The sequence below is a fragment of the Melitaea cinxia genome, chromosome 19 (assembly GCF_905220565.1).
Source record: "Melitaea cinxia chromosome 19, ilMelCinx1.1, whole genome shotgun sequence".
Classification (NCBI taxonomy): Eukaryota; Metazoa; Arthropoda; class Insecta; order Lepidoptera; family Nymphalidae; genus Melitaea; species Melitaea cinxia.
This window is the reverse complement of record NC_059412.1, coordinates 12,910,902-12,929,807: the sequence shown is the minus strand read 5'-3', so window position 1 is coordinate 12,929,807 and position 18,906 is coordinate 12,910,902. Positions and strand designations below refer to the sequence as shown.

The following is an 18,906-nucleotide window of genomic DNA, read 5'->3' as shown; positions in this document are numbered from 1 at the left end:
ACGGCCCCCCACGGAGACGCGCTTTCTCGAGCGGAAGGTTACCTTGAGCTTTTGCAAAAGGTAACCGGAAGCTCGAGAAACCTTAAGGGTACCTATGTCAAGGCCCTTAAGCAGATCCAAAAAGGCATGAAGGAGGTCGTGGAGGAACTCGCCAGTCGCAACGCGACTGACGAGGTCGTCCACCTCAAAGCGTTGGTGGCCGACATCCGTAAAGAGAAGGAGGAGTGGAGGAGCAAATCGCCGCTCTAGAACAGAAAATGGAGATATTTATGCTGTCGCAAGCTGCGGCGCGTAAACCCCAGCGTCCCGACGATTGAGAGGAGCGCGAACGCTCTCTTGCGTCCAAGCTGAGCGACGTGCTCAACGCCTCGATCGACGCCAAGATCGAAGCGTTGAGCGACCGGCTCTTGCCGGCCAAAGCGAAGCGTGTCGCTCTGGACGCGAGGGAAGAGAGACAAGCCCCAGCTTCCGAGCCGGCTGACCAGGCGGCGGTCACGACGTTGACCACGCCAGCGAATCCGGCTCCGAAGAGGGGGAAGGAAAAACGACGGCGGAAATAGAAGGGCAAGACCACGCAAGCGGTCGAGACTCCGGCGGCTGCAAAACCGGCGCCCGCAACTCCAGCCGCGCGGTAGACCTGGTCTACCGTCCTCGGACGGAAGGCCAGGAAGCCAGGCAAGGCTGCGGCTACGGCTGCTTCGAAAGAAGTGAAGCCGAAAAAGAAGTTACGGGCGACGTCTTCGGCGGCAGTTTCCATAACGCTGCAGCCGGAGGCGAAGGACAGAGGCGTCACGTACGCCTCTATAATCGCAGAGACCCGCAGAAAGATAGACTTGAAGGATCTGGGAATCGAAACGCTCAAGATCCGAACGGGCGCGACGGGTTCCCGGATCCTTGAGGTCCCTGGAGCGGCGAAAGGCGAGAAAGCAGACCTTCTCGCCTCAAAATTGCGAGAGGTCCTCGGCACGGAAGCCGTCAAAGTACAGCTATACAGTCAGGTGGCTAAGTTGGTTGATGGAAAAAGAATAAATTTTGCGTTAAAAATTTCTTATCAAACTAGATGTCATGCAACTGCAATAGCTTTTAATGAAAGGAAAAGAATTTCTCAGCCATACAGGTTGTCCCGCGATAAAGTTCAACTCCGAAACTCAGTCTTCGGCAAGACTATGAAAAATATTGAAAACAGGGTTAACGTAACACACTGAGAGAACCAGAGTAAAGCTTTAAATGTACAAGATCTAATCGATAAACTACAATTTCATAGTCTTTGAATATTTTCGAAAGACCTAGTTGCGGTTCAGTTCGAAAGACTAAGTTAATACATAAAAATAAAAAAATAAAAAACAATTTATTTAGGGTTTTGTATTTAGATATTAAAAAAAAAAATATTGTCTGATTTTCATTATAACTATATGTTTAAAAAGTTTGATAAAATCAAAATATTGTATACAGATACGGATAGTTTAATATATCCTATAATTTAATATACGGATAGCCTAATATAACCTGACCTTCCTTTCCTCATACTTTGATACCTCCGATTATGATACATAATATTTTTTAATATCCAAAATTAAATAAAAAGAAATTGGGGTTTTCAAAGATGAAAATAATAGTGAAATCATGAAAGAATTTGTAGATTTACGATCTAAAATGTACACTTTTAACTTAGATACTCGTAATAAGACTATATATAGCCAAGGCAAAAGGAGTAAATAAATGTATCCCTAAAAAGAGGACAATGAATAGTTATAAGTCTTCTCTATTCAATAAAAAAGTGCAATATTATAGTATTCTACTAATTTTAGAAGAACAACATTTTATAAAATATTAAAACATTTAAAACTTAAATATATTAAAAACAGAGAAATAATAAAAATATCAGTTTTAGTGAAAACGATATAAAGTTAGAGCTTTAAAGTAAAGTTAAACAAGTGAAAATCTTGTATAAAAAGTATCCTGTAGACGAATTAGCCAAGCAACACGGAAAAGAAATATTGAGGCTACCACCTCCTTCCATTGTGAGTTAAATCAATTTTTTGGGCCGATTTAAAGTACTTATATGTATGTTGCTAAAAATAACACAACATTTGAATTTAACAGAGTAAAAAAGTTATTGAATGAAGCTATTGAACAAATCACATCTGAAAAATGGCGGAAATGTGTAGACCACATTGAAAAAAAAGAAAAGTTTAGCCAACTAGGTTAAAACTAATATAGTTGATAATTTAACAAAAAAAAACTTATAATAAATCTTACAGATTCTGATTCAGAATCAACGGATTCTGTAAATTCTGATTTTTAATATATAACAAATATTTTAATAATAATAATCAATAATATTTCATTTGTTCCTAAAATCCTAAACTTAAAATTAAACTTAAACTTTAAATGTATCAAATCTTATATAATTACATAATTAATTATATTTAATTAATTATATTTAATTAAGTAATTATCGAAATATAAATATAGGTATTTTACATTTTAAAAATTTGAGTAAGTAAAGAAGGTAACAAAACCCTGCGTAGGTGACTGAATGACTTCGCATTTGGTTTATTTGCGTTTGGTATCTCGGCTCATTGAACGCACTATACAAACTTTAGCCGTCAACGAAGACACACAACCAACTGCAGATATGAAATCTACACTTTTAGACAAAGCGTTCTGGTACATGTTAGATCGGTGCATCAGTATTCTCAAGCCAGTGACCGACAGTATATTTAAACTGGAATGAAATAAATTCAATTCAATTCAAAATTAGAATTTATGTTAACGGCAACGCACTTGTAGTGCTTCTGGTGTTGCAGGCGTCTATAAGCTACGGTAATCGCTTACCATCAGTTGAGCCGTACGCTTGTTTGCCAACCTAATTGTATATAAAAAAGATGATAAATGTAGAACCTCAGTTACTTGATTTAAATTCAAAAAGAAAAACCATATCCAACATTGTCAAGTTTCGATTAGACCCTTTAAAAATAGATATTAAAAGATGTATCTTAAATTCATTGGAAATTAATCCAAATACAAATAAAATATTATGCGGTAATTTAAATAAGATTAGAATCGATCCGAATGAGGAAGAAAAGCGCGTAATAACGCGCCTTTGCTACAAATAAGTATTGAGATGTACACTCGAGAGCAAAGAAATCGCACACCCCTACATTTTCATTTTGACCGCAAGTATTTTTTTTAATTTAATGTTGTTTGCAAATACAACTTGAATTAAATTGAAGTACACATTGTTAGCTTTGCCATTCGGGCTGATCATCTTCGTAAGATGTCAAATAAAGGAGAAGGGTCACGACCTATGGAAAAAAAACCCAGCCCCGGCGCGAAAGAAACATATCTCAGCCGGCCTAGCATGCGCGCCACGACAAAATTTTGTCTACCCCTTTTCTCGTATTATCTCTCTATGTCTACAGTAGCTAACATGCGTGCACGCGATACTCTTCTCGTTACGTCAAGAAGAGATAATCATTAAATTTTAGTGATCTGTGATATTTATCTCTACGGAAGCTAACATGACATCGTAATTTTGTCGAATTTTGTCGTTTTAGGAAGAGAAACTTCTCGTCTTCAATATTATCGACGAGAAAGACGATAAATAAAAAATAAATAAAACCGGGTGCCTATTTTAATTTTAATAATAATAATAATAATAATACTTTATTTCAGACCAAAGTATAAGTCCATATTGGGTTAGTACAACAAGACAAGACAATATTCAGAATAAAAAACAAAACAAAATTATATTAAAAAAATCAATAACTAAAAATAAAATTAAATAGAATAAAAGTAAAATCAATAATCAAAAAAAAAAAATTCAAAAATTCAAAAAATTTTAAAAATTAAAAAAAAAAAAAAAAAAACAAACAAACAATGCGTGATAGAATTACAATTATCTAAATTTTAAAAATTAAAAAAAAAAAAAAAAAAACAAACAAACAATGCGTGATAGAATTACAATTATCTAATGTGCGACAAGATATAAAGCACAACCCGAGCATATTGTTTTACATATATAATTAAATTCATTTACTTACGCCGTTTTATTTTCCATATTAGATTTTTTAAATTAGATATACACTTTTTATCTTAGCCAAAAGGCCGAGAACATTGTTAAATAAAACATGTGTCACTCGTTTGAAATTGGTCAATAACCTTGTAAATTCAACTTTACGACATAAGAAATAAGAATGATATTCAGTTGTGATTATGGTTGATAATGTTTCTCTACTCGACAAGGCGAAGTCTTCGGAAGAGAATTTTGTCTCTCGTAGTGCGCATGTTAGGGTAATCGAGAAAATACTCGATGTAGACATTATCTCTCTCTCTCGTCAAGAGATATCTCGTTGTATGCATGCTAGGCCGGCAGGTTTATTGTGATATTGAGTGTAACAATTATCAATATTTATTATATCCGATATTAGTGGCTAACATTGCGATATTGAGTGTAACAATTATCAATATTTGTTATATCCGATATTAGTGGCTAACATTGTGATATTGCTGTGTGATTTATTAAAGAAAAATATTTTATTAAACCATTTTTTTAAAAACAAAACTGTTTATTATGTTACTTGTCATGTGAAAACAAACAAAAAGGCATGAAGTTATTAAAGTCAACATATAACAATCCTCTCATCTCAGCCATCTAAAATTTTTCTTTTTTCTTTCCTATTATTATGTACAGTACGCGCGCGATATGATTGCATTGGGGGTATGAGGTGGCGCGGGTGGGCGCACCTCCCCCCGCCGCCGAAACCCACGCCTCGCACGCCTGCGGGGTAAGGGGGGTGCGCATTATCCTATCTCTTTCGCAATTCTTTGAGAAGAGCGAGAAGAGTGATTTCACGGTTGGCACGCGCTCACTCCTGAGCACTTGCGCATTACCTCGCTTACTTTCTTGGAGTTGAAATCTGTGCGTTTTGTGTTTCTGGATTATTGATTGTTTTGTGTTTCTGGATTGCTGATATGGCAGACAATGTTTGTGTTGTCTGTGAGCGTACACTACGTCGTCGTCGCGGACATGTTCTTACTGAACGCTTGTTGGAAACCCGACGAGCTTTTGTGGAAAATATGTTACGCGCCATAGATGGTGAAGTAAGTACCTTTTAATATATATTAAGTTTATTATAAACGTTTACGTCTGCCTTATATTAGTAGAAGTATTAAATGTAGTTTAATTAAGGAGGCACCGAGAGCAAACTAATGCTGCCGGTTTTTTTATTTATTTTATAACCTCAAAAAGGATCGGCATGGTGTAGCATCCATTTAACATTATTTTTAACAGAGATATCACTTTCGTTTTGCACAATCACTAAAAAAAGTGGCATCATTTTCCATGCCATCGTTTTTCATTTATATTACCTAGTTATATAACGTAAAAATGGATAATGGCGTTAAATTGTGACCAGACGGGATGTTCGGGGCTCGCTTCACTCCCGTCGCGGGATATTAACAACAAGCTCAGTAATACATATAATATGTGTATAAATAAGAAGTAATATTGGAAACGATAAGTGATCTGATTCGATTATTTCTAAACTATACAAGATATCGGAAAACTGATCACTGATCCTGAAAGTGCTTCACGAGATTTTCCGGATAGATCCAGTTTATTTCATAAATCATTATTGATAACCATTTGATAGAGCTTGTGAAGCACTTTCAGGATCAGTAATCAGTTTTCCGATATCTTGTATAGTTTAGAAATAATCGAATCAGATCACTTATCGGTTTCACCCTGCATATCTTTTATTGTTTTACGAATAGGTAATGATTGAAAAAGAACTATCAGGACCCTATTTTTCGAAGTAACAAGTTACAATTTTACAAGTAAAATACTGGTAACATCGCTGCAATCGCGGCCTCTGATTGTTTCTTTTAATCGATTTTGGCAGTTTTTACTTGTAGAATTGTAGCTTGTAGCTTGAAAAAATAGGGCCCAGAAGCTCTTTAGTCTATAACTCTGTAAGGATAAAATAAATGTCAAAACGTATTAAATGGCTGTATATATGCAATAAGTACCTGTCATTTATTTGGCAAGGAACATTTTAATGTTTTCTTGTTTACAGGTCCCTTTCGATGGCACGAGGTCGGTTTGCCACGCATGTTGGCACAGGATTGACTCCGACACTAATCAAGCAGCCTTACACGCTCCTGCTGCGCCTGCTGTTGGAGTGGTAAATGTTGAGGGAATAACGCGAGCTGCTAATACGGCTCGGCGATGCATGTTCGACGACTGCCATGATACCCACCTTCGGCAAATACCTAACTCGATAAAGGTGCATCTTCTGAGCTATTATCACTTTTATATACCCAATCTTGCTCGTATTTGCCAACGACACCTGCTGCACACGCCGTTAGAAGATATTCCACAGAATGTGACGAATCGACTAACCGGGTTGAATGCAAATTATGTTGCTGACATTATTAATATGTACACTTTAGCTTTGGAACAAAGGTCTTATTTGGATTTTGAAAACCTGAACGAAATATCTGAAGAAGATATACGTTTTTGGACTGGACAAACCAGAGAAACCTTCAATAGATTGCTAGATGAGGTTCCGACCCTCCATCGATCGTCTAATACTCCACGCCAAGACTTAGCTGTCTATTTATGTAAACTCAGAACGGGTGAGCCGAATAACAGAATCGCATCAATATTTAACTTGTCAAGGCGAACTGTTGACAGAAAAATACTTCGAGTTAGACATTGTCTTCTCACAGATTTTGTGCCATCACATCTAGGATTGGACCACATAAGCAGAGAGCAAGTGATACAACACAACCGAGTTTTGCCGAACTATCTGTTTGGAAATGAAGAGTCGCCCAAGGCAATTATGATTTGTGATGGTACCTACATCTTCATCGAAAAAAGCTCCAATTTTTTATTTCAACGCCGCACTTACAGCTTGCACAAATATCGTAACCTAGTGAAGCCCTTTCTGATTGTGTGTGCTGATGGTTACATCCTCGATGTTACGGGTCCCTATCCCGCTAGAACGACAGACGCTGAGATTATGACACAAATATTAGAAAATCACGACGAACCAATAGAAGATGGAGCATTTCACTATTTCTTTGTGGAAGGAGACGTATTTATTTTAGACAAGGGTTTTCGCGATTCAATTCCATTGATGGAAACTTACGGCTATGATGTTTATATGCCCCCCACTAAACTAAGACACGAAAATCAATTGAGGAGAGAACAAGCAAACAAGTCTAGAAAAATAACCATGGTGAGATGGGTTGTGGAGGCAATTAACGGGCGGTTTAAGCGAGATTTCAAGCTGTTTAGAAATCGAGTTTTCAATAAAAATGTACCACATATGTATCTTTGATGACTTCCGAATTGCTGCAGCACTGATCAACTGCTTCCAAGAGCCTTATTTGGACAGTCCATACCTATCGGATTTTATTAACATAATAGATGAAAATATTGAAAGACCCAATTTATTGGCTGAGTATGTGGAAAGGTTCAATATAAACCGGCAAAGAGCGACGTTCCAAAGAATGGCGGCTGACAACCCACAGGTGGCAGATTTCCCGCGGCTGACGATAGAAGACCTCATTCTGTTCGCGATTGGTACATACCACGTTAAGGTAGCGCGTTCCTACTGCAGCGAACATTTGAAAGCAACTGAGGTTTATGAGATGGAGTTATACAGGCACCCGGAGGCGATTATTAACAATCATGTCCTCATTAGGTGCAGGATCAATTCTCGCCACGTCACTACGAAAACTTATTATACTTATGTTTTATACAACCCCGAGATTGAGGGTAGAAATGCTATTAGCGAGTACTACTGTTCTTGCTATCACGGTAAAAGAACATTGGGTAGTTGCGCTCATGTGGTGAGTGTCATTTATTACCTGGGGTGGGCTAGACACCAGGACGACTTTTACCATCCCGCACTGGGTATGGCAACTGTATTATTAGATTTAGAAAACTAAGTTTTAAGTTTTAATATGTAGCTGTCATTTATTACCTATCATTTATTAAAAAATCACGAGCACAGTTCAGAGTTTTTATTGGATAACACTATTGTCTTATAACCTAGAATTCTTACGTATACGATTAACACTAGAGTCTTGGTAATACAAGAGAGTCTGTAAGAGGCTATTCCGGAAATCGACTTCAACAACTGTTACGAGGATTGGAAAAAACGTTGGCATAAGTGTATTGCGGCCGGGGGGGATTACTTTGAGGGGGACGAAATAGATTTGGCAGAATAAATAAAGAATTTTAAAATTATGAACAAAGTCTTACTATTTTTTGCCCACAGTAGTATTACAATGTTAGCCATCGATATCGAATAAACTGACACTTTATTATTGGTACACTTAATATAACAAAAAATCCGTGATAGTTAACTTTTGCGCCGGGCCTGGGTCACAGATGACCATTCTCCTTTTACAGACTGACGAGGGGTCAGTTTTGTAACACATGCTACGCCATGACTGAAAAATTTGGTGTCGCAGATCGATTTAACGAAGTCAAGAGAGTCTGCGGCAGAGACTTTGTAACTGGCTTTTTCCAACGACATCCTAATCTAAGTCTTAGAAAGCCAGAAGCGACAAGCATCAATAGAATACTTGGATTTAATAAAGTCGAAGTGGATCGATCCTTTGAAAACCTAGAAATTGTCATGAGCAAACACCACTTTCCGCCATCTTGTATTTTTAATATGGATGAGACTGGCGTAACAACGGTCCAGGAAACAGAAAAAATTATAGCGCCTAAACGACTAAAATGAGTTGGATCAGTCACGTCATGGGAAAGAGGTAAAAACGTCACAGTTATCTGTGCTATGAGTGCTTCCGGGTCCTTCATCCCACCTCTTTTTATTTTCCCTCGACAACTTCACTCACCGCAACTAGAAAAAGACGGTCCCACCAGGGGCTGCTTATACATTTTCTCATAACGGTTGGACAAATGAGAGTATATTCATTAAATGGCTGCGACATTTCATTGCGCACTCAAAACCCACTGCTGAACAACCTATTCTGCTGATTATGGACAACCACAACAGCCATTGTACTTTAGAATTTTGGGAAGTGGCTAAAGCAAATAATGTCGTAATGCTTTCCATTCCACACGGACTGCCAGTATACTGTCGCTGTACCCTAGGGAAATATATGACGTCATAAATCGCCGCCATATTCTACTGTGAGCACTGGCGTTTTCGAGGTAAGGTAGTAGTTAAGGCAGTACTTTGATCACGTGATCAGTCAAAATCACCCGAGTGCCAACTGACAAACATCTTTCAAGCAATACCTTCAGTTTAATCACAAAATTATAAAGTTCTGTAATTAGTTTAGATTAGTAAATAAAACAATGGGAGAATTGCAAAAATTAACCATATTAGACTGTATTAAAAACGTTCAATACGAGCTGAAAGTGACGCAGGAAATTTTTGATCGTGTAAAGATAGGTAAATTTGCCATTGCATATTAAAAAAAAACTCCTAAATTTTACACTACATAACCTCTGTGTATTAACTTATACACAAAGTTAAATAAGTTGAGTAATGAAAAACATATTCTTTTTAATGAAAAACTACTTATTTTTATTATATTATATATTCAATTTACAATTAATATTATTTAAAATATTTTTAATAAATATGATAGCACTCCAAAAACAGTTTAATATACTTATTTGAAATTTGAATGCTGCGTCAAAAAATGCGGCTGACAGTATACGGGATTGCGTTCCGTTTTAAATAGTAACCAGTATAGCTAAATTGACGTCACACTGTACAGTGGTTGCAGTGCATATCGGAACATAGCCTTAGCTTCACTGTCGACTGTCACGAAACCATCGACAATTCGCTTTATCTCCCGCATTGCTAAATTAAGAATATATTGTCTACTTGGGTTCTAAAGAAACTGTTAATGAACTTGTAGATGTTACTAAAAAATTAAAATCAACGACCATATTTTGGACATTCGACCATTAATATCAAGGAATAAACGTATTATTTGTCAAATTTTTGCCCTATTATTCCATACGAAGTATTAATAGAAAAATTCAACGACATGAATGAAAAATTTTCAGTTACTTTTAAGTTACTTTTATGGAAGTTGGAATTCTTGATGCTGGTTTTTCTCACATTACGAATTTTAGAAGTTAGTTATATGCGTCTCATGAGGACGAAATAAGACTTCCTGATTCACTACAAATCTATTTTGAAGACACGATCAACTGGATCTATATATCAAATGAATCAATTAAATGTTATACTTTTAATACTAACGGACATTTAGCTGAAAATTACTTTCAAAGTAATCAATCACACTTCAACTGCCACCAAAAACCTTAACGATAACACAAGAAAACGAAATGAAAATACTATTATAGAAGATATTTCAGAACCTCAATGTCAATAAAATAATTATTTCTCCAAAGGAATATAATAAGGTACCTGCGGCATATAAGGCCCGAGGTGTTAATAAGGCCCACATTTGAAAACTCGCGCTAAAATACTTCTATTCCGATTCAAACTTACCTCACACATGCATAAGACCGAGAAGGTATACCGCGACATTAGCTTGCGGCCGGTTCACGCTGCTATCTCGTCAGTAGCAAACGATTTGTGACGGGCTACGCTACAGAACTCGGATTTATAATTATTGGTGACAAATAAATGTAAGTATTTTGATTGAATTTCTATTAATTAATAACGTAAGATAATTTTATTAAACTTGAGATATAAGAGTATATAATTTCAATGGTTTTAATCCAAAGTAAGAGCTTTTTTGTCCTAAATTGATGGTTTTATAAAATAATGCTAAACGGCTAATAAGGCCCACTGGAGTAGGTCATGGGCCTTATTGCCCTATCTTTCTTATCTAACTCAACATATTTTTTCTACTCACAGATTTAATAGATATGCCTCCACGACGGGCTCAGTGGATGCATGAAAATTTGCGTTCTGCTATGGCAGTTGTAGAACGAGGGCTGTTGACGCAGTGTCGTGTTGCAGACCAATATAATATTCCTAGATGTACGCTGAGGATCCACTTGAAAAGTGGAAATATAATAAGACGCTTAGAACGCATTTCAATGATAAATGAAGCTCAGGAATTGAGAATCATAAGATTTGCAAACGTTGTGTTGCAACTAATCCCTAAGCTTATTTGTAGACAAGCATTCATGTTTTGCGACAAATATGGGCTAAAACATAACTTCAACAAACACGTTGGCCTTGCTGGCAAAGATTGGCTGAAGATGTTTTTGAAGCGGCATCCAGAAATTTCAAAAAGAAAGGCACAGTTCATGAATCTACCCAGGGCATAAAAATTGAACAGACCAATCGCAAGCCAACAATTTGAAGAAGTTAAAAAATTATATGACGAACTGGATGTACATATTAACACACCCGGAAAAACTTTACAACGTAGACGAAAAGGGATGCCGGATGACTGTTCATAATCAACAGACTGTTTTGGCGCAAAAAGGAGCTCGACGAGTACATTTAATTGCACCAGAGCATGCTGAAAATGTATCAATCGCTATGTGGGTCAATGCTGTCGGGACTCTTATTTCACCAATGATAATATTTAAAGGGCAGAGACGGAAGCCTAAATTTAGTGACAATTAACCAACTGGCAGTTTCATAAAAATGTCACCGAAAGTCATGACAACCGAATTATTTCTGGAATTCATAGAAGAATCTTGGTTTTGCCGCGCTTGCAAAGAAGATCGTGTGTCGGATATGCGACAATGTGTTAAATGTCACATATGGTACCACGAAAAATGCCTAGGATTGACCAAAATTGATAAGAAATTATTTCGTTATCATTAAGTAAATTAGTACCTATTTTTTAAATGTTTTTTTTTTGTTTGTTTACTCGTAAGTTCTTAATCATTAAAGTACAATATTTCTAAATGAATATAGTTCCGAAGCTCCTAATTGCAAGTTTGATTTAGAATATGTTATTTAAGTCATAAGAAATTTTGTGATAACTTAAAAAGTGGCTTAAGTTAAGTGGAGTTTTAACTCCTAGGGGGTAACCCTAGGAGTTAAAAAAGCCCATTGTCAAAATCTCTTAAGTTAATGTTAAAAAAAATTCTTGGAATGATTAGCTGAAAATGTCAAATACTTTGTTTTGTTGATAATTTTATAAAAAAGGAAACTTTTAATATTGGGCCTTAATTTACAATGGTATTTTAATAAAGCCCATGGCAAGAGTTTTTAAAAATGGTTATATTTCTTTCCATGCTGATTTCTATATTACTCTTTATCTTTTATTCTCATCCTCAATAAAAAAACTTTTTCCTGAACCCATTTATTTTTAATATTTTAAAATATTTTTGGAGTTTTTTAGTTTTAAAGTTAGGTGGGCCTTATTTGCCGCAGGTACCTTATTATATATAATAAAACGAGTCCACTCAAACAAAACTCCAGTCCAACCTTCACAGTCACATTTGAATCAAATAGATCTTATTGTGGAAAAAAAACATACCATTGATTTATTTGACTATAAGGATGATACCGATATCAATTTTTCATTGGAAGAAGAAAAAGCCGGAAAAAAACTCTTCGAAAACAAAAAGAAAACATTAGATAACAGATCCGAAAAACAAGTATGAGTGACATTAAAAATGAAATCAAGGAATCGAAAGATCAACATTCTTTTACCCGTCCATTATCATTGTAGCAATTAAGAAGCCTCCTAGACGAAACCCGAAACAAATACAATATCAAGAAGTATTACAGGATTACACGGATAACAGAGCAGAATTACAGAGCGGTTGAATTGTTGGTGTAATTTAGCTCGCGCTCGGCAGTCCGGGTCTTGACAGCGAGGCCACGTGATTGTTGTTCTTTTTCGTGTATCGCAGCGTTGCTTGACAAAATGGCGGACAAAAAATTAGATGAAGTTAGCTAGTGAATATGATGTAGACCATGCAGCAATTTACGATATAAAAAAGAATCGTGAGAAGATCGAAAACTTCGCAAACACTGCTGACTCCGGGACAAGTTCAAGACAGACAATTAAGGTTGGAGAGTATCCTCTTTGATGCTTGCTTATGATGGATTGTATAAGTGGTTTCTTCACTATTACACTCTACTATGATGCCCTATGCAAATGCTAGTGGCGCTCATAAGCTAAAGCTACTATTCATTGAAAAAGCTAAGAATCCAAGAGTGTTCAAAAATGTTAATCTCCTACTTGTATATAAAAATCAAAACAACGCGTGGGTAACAAAAGAGTTATTCATTGACTGGTTTGCAGCAAGTATCTTCCACCTAAAGCTCTGCTGTTGTTGGATAATGCACCTGTTCATGGACCAAATAATGAGTTATCATCTAGGGATGGTAACATTCAAACTCTTTTTATGCCACCTAATTGCAGACCATTACTTGAACCGATGGACCAGAATGTAATACAGATGATAAAATGTTAGTAAAAAAAGAAGCTCTTGACGAATGCTGTCATTCCAGATGATGATGTTACCAAAACCTGAAGGACATCAACCTAAAAAATACGGTCTTTAATGTAACTGAAGTGTGGAACAACATACCTTAAAATATTAAATCAATCATCGTGGAAAAAGTTATGGTCTTCGCTGAACCAAAATCCTGAAGAAGAGTGGAATTCAGAGGGTGAATTGTCACTTGCAGAACTCAAGCAAATGTTGTTCCAAAATAATCAGACAGAGGTGCCTGAACAAGATATCGATGAATGATTTGTGGAAAGCTCAGAATTTTAACCTGTAATATGAAGAAAGATAAAGAAATAATAAATGAGGCTACTTCTAGCTCTTAACAAGATGATTTGAAATGACCTTCTTTAGTCCCAGGAATACCTCGGTGAAGGCTGAAGATGCCCTAAAATCCATAGATGTCAGTATCCGGTAGGCAGAGGAAAATGAGAGAAATGAGAAATGAGAGAGAAAATATGATTAAAAAAATATATACTGTAGCAAAAAACAAGCGAAAATTGACAATTTTTTTTTCAAAGCGCCATCGTCCACTTCCACAACTGAAAAAGTTTTAAATGTTGAACATAAATAATAATGATAAAAAAATTTCGCCACTTTTAAATAAAAAGACCAAACCATATATGTATAGTCTTTTATTGCGGATACCTATATATGATATGTAGAATTAATTTTACATTTTATGTATAAACCTTTTACTGCCCATACAAATTCGATAATCCGGCCATAATAAATATGGGTGCCGTATTACCGAGTACTACTTATTTACGCTTACGCAAGTGCGAAAGCAGCTGGAATAAACAAAGTATCAGAACATTTGCATTCAACATATAGATATCAAATAGAACACAATTTAGATTTATTTGATAAAAAGTTATTGTTCATAGCACCTAAAAATAGAGTTAAGCGTGGAATTAAAAATGGATTAGGCTCAGTTGTTAGATTAATTACAGGTAATCTTGATAACGAAAACGCAAACCATTTGAAAATAAAATTAAGAAAATACATAACTCAATTTCTAAAATTCAAACTTCCCAGCAGTGATTTCTTTCCCTAGCAAAAAAAAACTGTAAATGAATTTTCTATTCAATTAACTAAAATAAATGAAAATCAAAATAGATTAGCATCTATGTTGCAAAATATTACACTAAACGCGAACACGGTAATAAATTAATTGCACTTTTTATTAATTTATGTACAAACAAGTTTTAGTTTACAGCTCTTATCAAATAATGCAACTAGAAGATGCTATGTCACTTTCACAAATAGGTATAATGCACCCTAGTATTATAAGTTCGCATAATTTAGTTATAGGAATTATAAAATTTACAGACATTTTCTTTACTAAAACCAGTAGCGGAGGTGAATATGGAAAATATTCATAAAACAGAAAATAAAAGCGTATAGTAGATGGCACTCTTTACCTTACATTCTAGAAATCCCATTCATTGTAAACAATATTTATGATTATATCATCATTTCAGCCATCACAGTCCACTGCTGGACATAAGCCTCCACAAGTTCACGCCAAAGATGGTGTGAACTCATGTGTGTTGCCCATAGTCACCACGCTGGGCAGGCGGGTTGGTGACCGCAGGGCTGGCTTCGTCGCACCGAAAATGCTGCTGACCATCTACGGCCTGTATATTTCATTGCCAGTTGGATGGTAATCCCGCCATCGGTCGTCTTTTTAAGTCCCAAGGTGGTAGTGGAACTGTATTATCCCTTAGTCGCCTCTTACGACACACACGGGAAGAAAGGGGGTGGGTATATTCTTCAATGCCGTAACCCACAGCAAATTTAAAAAAAATTATGATTAAATACATGATATATTCTATCCCAAATAAACAAAATCTAACAATTATCCTGAAATCCAAATACCTTGCCCTTGGAAACGAGGAGTATGCATATATAGAAGAACCTTGCAACAAGATCTCCAATGATACTCTGTAATTCGTTAGACTCAGATCAATAGAAATAATTGTGTTTGCAGGCAAACGAAGAAAAACAGACTTCAATTATATCGACAAGTAACACAACATATTCTTGTCACACACACCAAAGCGCATTCCGCTGACACCAGACGAACTTAAACAACAGATTAATGTAAAACCGCATTCGATATACTTTTAATGTAATAATTTTCTTTAATATTATATTGTCTACGCTTAGCCTCATTTTGATAAAGTTAAATAAAATGATTAATTGTAGTAAATAAAAAAATTCCTTTTTAAAAGTCTTTCACTGGTCGTATATCATATCATAACTCATATTTTGTTATTTTTTGTAAACTTACTTGTGTCTGGAGCAAAACTCTATAAAATTGTTTTTATGAATAAATAAATAAATCGAACATACTTTGAACAAAGCTCTAAAGAAGTACTATATCTAAGGTTGTATTAAAGTAAACCAAGCACACAATGGGCAAATTATTTATTGTAAAACTTTTACAAATCATAGACATTGTTACCAATTTAGTTGGTAACCAAGAAGTTCGTTTTGATACTTACATTGTGATTTGAACAATACTAAAACTGTTTTATATCCGATGGCTCCTTTAAATGGAATTGTAACACCATATTTATCAAGTCCACGTGATCACACTGCTTTATATTATAACTCGCTGTTTACAATTCACTTACATTTCCTCAAGTATTGTTATAGAATAAAATTTATTCTCCATCTTCATCTAATATTCTGATCTTCCGATGATTTCTAACTTTGAGAGATATAGATGTTTCCATGCATCTTCAGAACTACTGAGGAAGTATGTTTTTAAATTTCAGAAAACAAGTTATAGATATCTCAATAGCACTCACAAATTCACTATTTTTAAATGAGGAAGGTATTCAGCACTTGAAAATTTAGAATGATGTTACTACTTCAATGACTACTCGATGGATACATAAGTAATGATCTGTGATAGAGCTTTAAATAATGTATGAATCATCCACCTACCTTTCTCAATCTTTTTCTAAATAACATGCTATTATTTTTGAACAATACTGGGTACCGTAATTGTTGTACAGTCGACTACCTGGAAAAGATAAGTGTAAGATGTCATTTTACAAATAACAATGCATTTTTTCCACATATTATATATGAATTTTTTTTTTTTTTTTTTGTTACTTTCATATTAAAACTTAATCATTCTAGCAGGGATCAAAAATGCATCTCTAAAATAATTGTTCACAATACACTAATGTGTGGGTAACACAAAAATAAATCATACTTTCTATAATTATGATTAATGAAGGTTTTTTTTTTATGAATGAAAAGTCAGTGGCCTGTTTTCTTACATACTCTTTGTCCTTGTAAAATACATTACAAGCTTTGTCTAAATGTAAATGGCTGACATTCTTTACGTAAAAACAAACGATCCATAGCTGTGACTATTGTAAGCGCGCCATCCCATTAGTCATGCTACAATGTAACTATACTTATAAATATTATAAAGGGAAACCTGTTATTGGCCTTATTTTTTTGTAATTTGTTTTTGGTATGTATTAACTGAAACGCTGTTGGTTTTCTTAATAAATAAATAAAAAAATAAAATTGTTGTTAAGAGGTAATTAAAGACTGGGGGCCTGTCATGTTTATCATTATACAAACACACATCATACATATTACTACATAAGTAACTGCATGATGTTAAAAGCAGTGATTCATGCAACCGACATTTGAGTGTAATAAAGTAATTTAATATCTCTCATTAATAAGTTGCCATTTTTATCCTCTACTTCGATCATGAAAATGAGATGATTACAATAAAATTACATCACCCAAAATATTCGGTACTGTTATCAGCTATTTTTTCACTTTGATTGATGAGTTTAAATAACAAAGGCCTAAGTGTCTTTTATTTACTTACGATTACTATTCACTATTTTTATTCTCTTTTTTTTTCTTTCTGGTGTTGGTTTCCGAATAAATTTTGTTGTAGATACTACACATTTACTTTTCTCTACGACACACTTTCACTTTAGTCAAGAACAACTAACAAGTAAAGAAGCTTTAAGCTTTTTGGCTGTAGTCAACTAGTCACAGATTAAAGAGTCACAATACCATAGAGTACATATTACGAAGACGAACACAGGTTATGGGTATGTTCCGATATGCACTACGAGCACTGCACAGTGCTATCATTGTAGAAAAATTCGTCCGTTATGGCCTGGCCTGCCAATATACTGTCGCAGTACCCTAGAGAAATATATGACGTCATAAATCGCGACCATATTCTACTCTGAGCACTGGCGTTTTCGAGGTAAGGTACTCTCAGTACGAGATCAGTCAAAACCACTCGAGTGCCAACTGCTAAATGTCTTTTAAGCAATACCTCGAGTTTAATCACAAAATTATAAAGTTCTGTAATTAGTTTAGATTAGTAAATAAAGCAATGGAAGAATTGCAAAAATTAACTATATTAGACTGTGTTAAAATGTTCAATACGAGCTGAAAGCTACGCAGGAAATTTATGATCGTGCAAAGATAGGTAAATTTGTTCTATAACAATAACCATCTAAAATCAAGGTACTTGCCAAGACGAATCAAACGAGCCGAAACTCGATGAGGTTATGTCGTTTTATTGCGAAGTTTCTACGGCCATCTTCCAGCTCCATCATCAGATCAGACCCTGGTAACTATCTTAAAACAAACTACTCGTCAAGACAAATCAAAAAAGCTGAAAATCGATGAGGTTGCGTCGTTTCATTATAGAGTTCCTATGACCACTTTCCAGCTCCACCATCAGACACTGGTTACCATTCACCATCTTCAGATCCTGGTATGGATAATAGGACTTACTATTTAAATTGTTGCAATGTCATCGGTCCCGAAGTTTGTAGCATATGCAAGAAACAGGTGATCGGGTAATAATAAAAAATCGCTAATCCTGAAGATCTTGGTAAAGATAACAGGACTAACTGTTTAAATTATTGCATTGTCATCGGTCCTCGATAAGTTTCAATAAAATCTGAACGTTGGAAGTGGGTCAAAATGAAGTCCAAAGGAGTCGGTTACAAACATGCAAACATACAGGTGAAGCTAGTAAGAAGCGTGTAAAAAATAGACCAAGACTTCAAAATAGACCCAAAAAAATCACAAATTATGACGATATTTGAACATAATTACTTTTTCTAAAAAAAAAAACTAATTCCCATTCGCTTACGCGAACGGCCCGCGCGGCTATGTACTATTGGGTTGGAATATATATACTATAGTTATTTATAAGAAAAATCATTACGAAATATTTCCAAATGATTACCATAGTAAGTTGTCGATGAGAATTTTTTAACTGATTTGATTTTTAATAAGTTATGTTCTTTGCGTGTTATAGCATAATTTTATGTGTTCATTAACAACTTAAGATTATGAAATCTAACCAAAAGTACAATCTTCAAAAAGGATTTAACAATTTTAGGGTAATTATTGATTGAAAATGGAGA

General features: G+C 35.2%; 1 protein-coding gene and 1 long non-coding RNA gene across 2 annotated transcripts; one reads left to right on the top strand and one right to left on the bottom strand.

Moving 5' to 3' along the window:
• Positions 1-257: 257 nt before the first annotated feature.
• On the top strand, positions 258-13,708 carry LOC123662776. Its single transcript, XM_045597574.1, has 5 exons — positions 258-291; positions 751-980; positions 6,081-7,247; positions 7,291-7,863; positions 13,529-13,708. Exons 1-5 carry the CDS (start codon positions 258-260, stop codon positions 13,706-13,708), a joined length of 2,184 nt encoding a protein of 727 aa, XP_045453530.1.
• Positions 13,709-15,880: 2,172 nt separating this feature from the next.
• LOC123662994 lies at positions 15,881-17,541 on the bottom strand. Its single transcript, XR_006744584.1, has 3 exons — positions 17,334-17,541; positions 16,421-16,499; positions 15,881-16,221 (listed from the first exon to the last, which is right to left on the bottom strand). It is a non-coding gene; the product is annotated as an uncharacterized LOC123662994 (long non-coding RNA).
• Positions 17,542-18,906: the final 1,365 nt, after the last annotated feature.

Bases quoted from the DNA above. Each gene is read 5' to 3' on its own strand.
- LOC123662776 (XM_045597574.1), top strand. From the start codon at position 258: ATGGAGATATTTATGCTGTCGCAAGCTGCGGCGC. The intron at 292-750 runs GTAAACCCCAGC...CTTCGGCGGCAG, and splicing joins GCTGTCGCAAGCTGCGGCGC to TTTCCATAACGCTGCAGCCG. The intron at 7,248-7,290 runs GTGAGATGGGTT...GGTTTAAGCGAG, and splicing joins AGTCTAGAAAAATAACCATG to ATTTCAAGCTGTTTAGAAAT.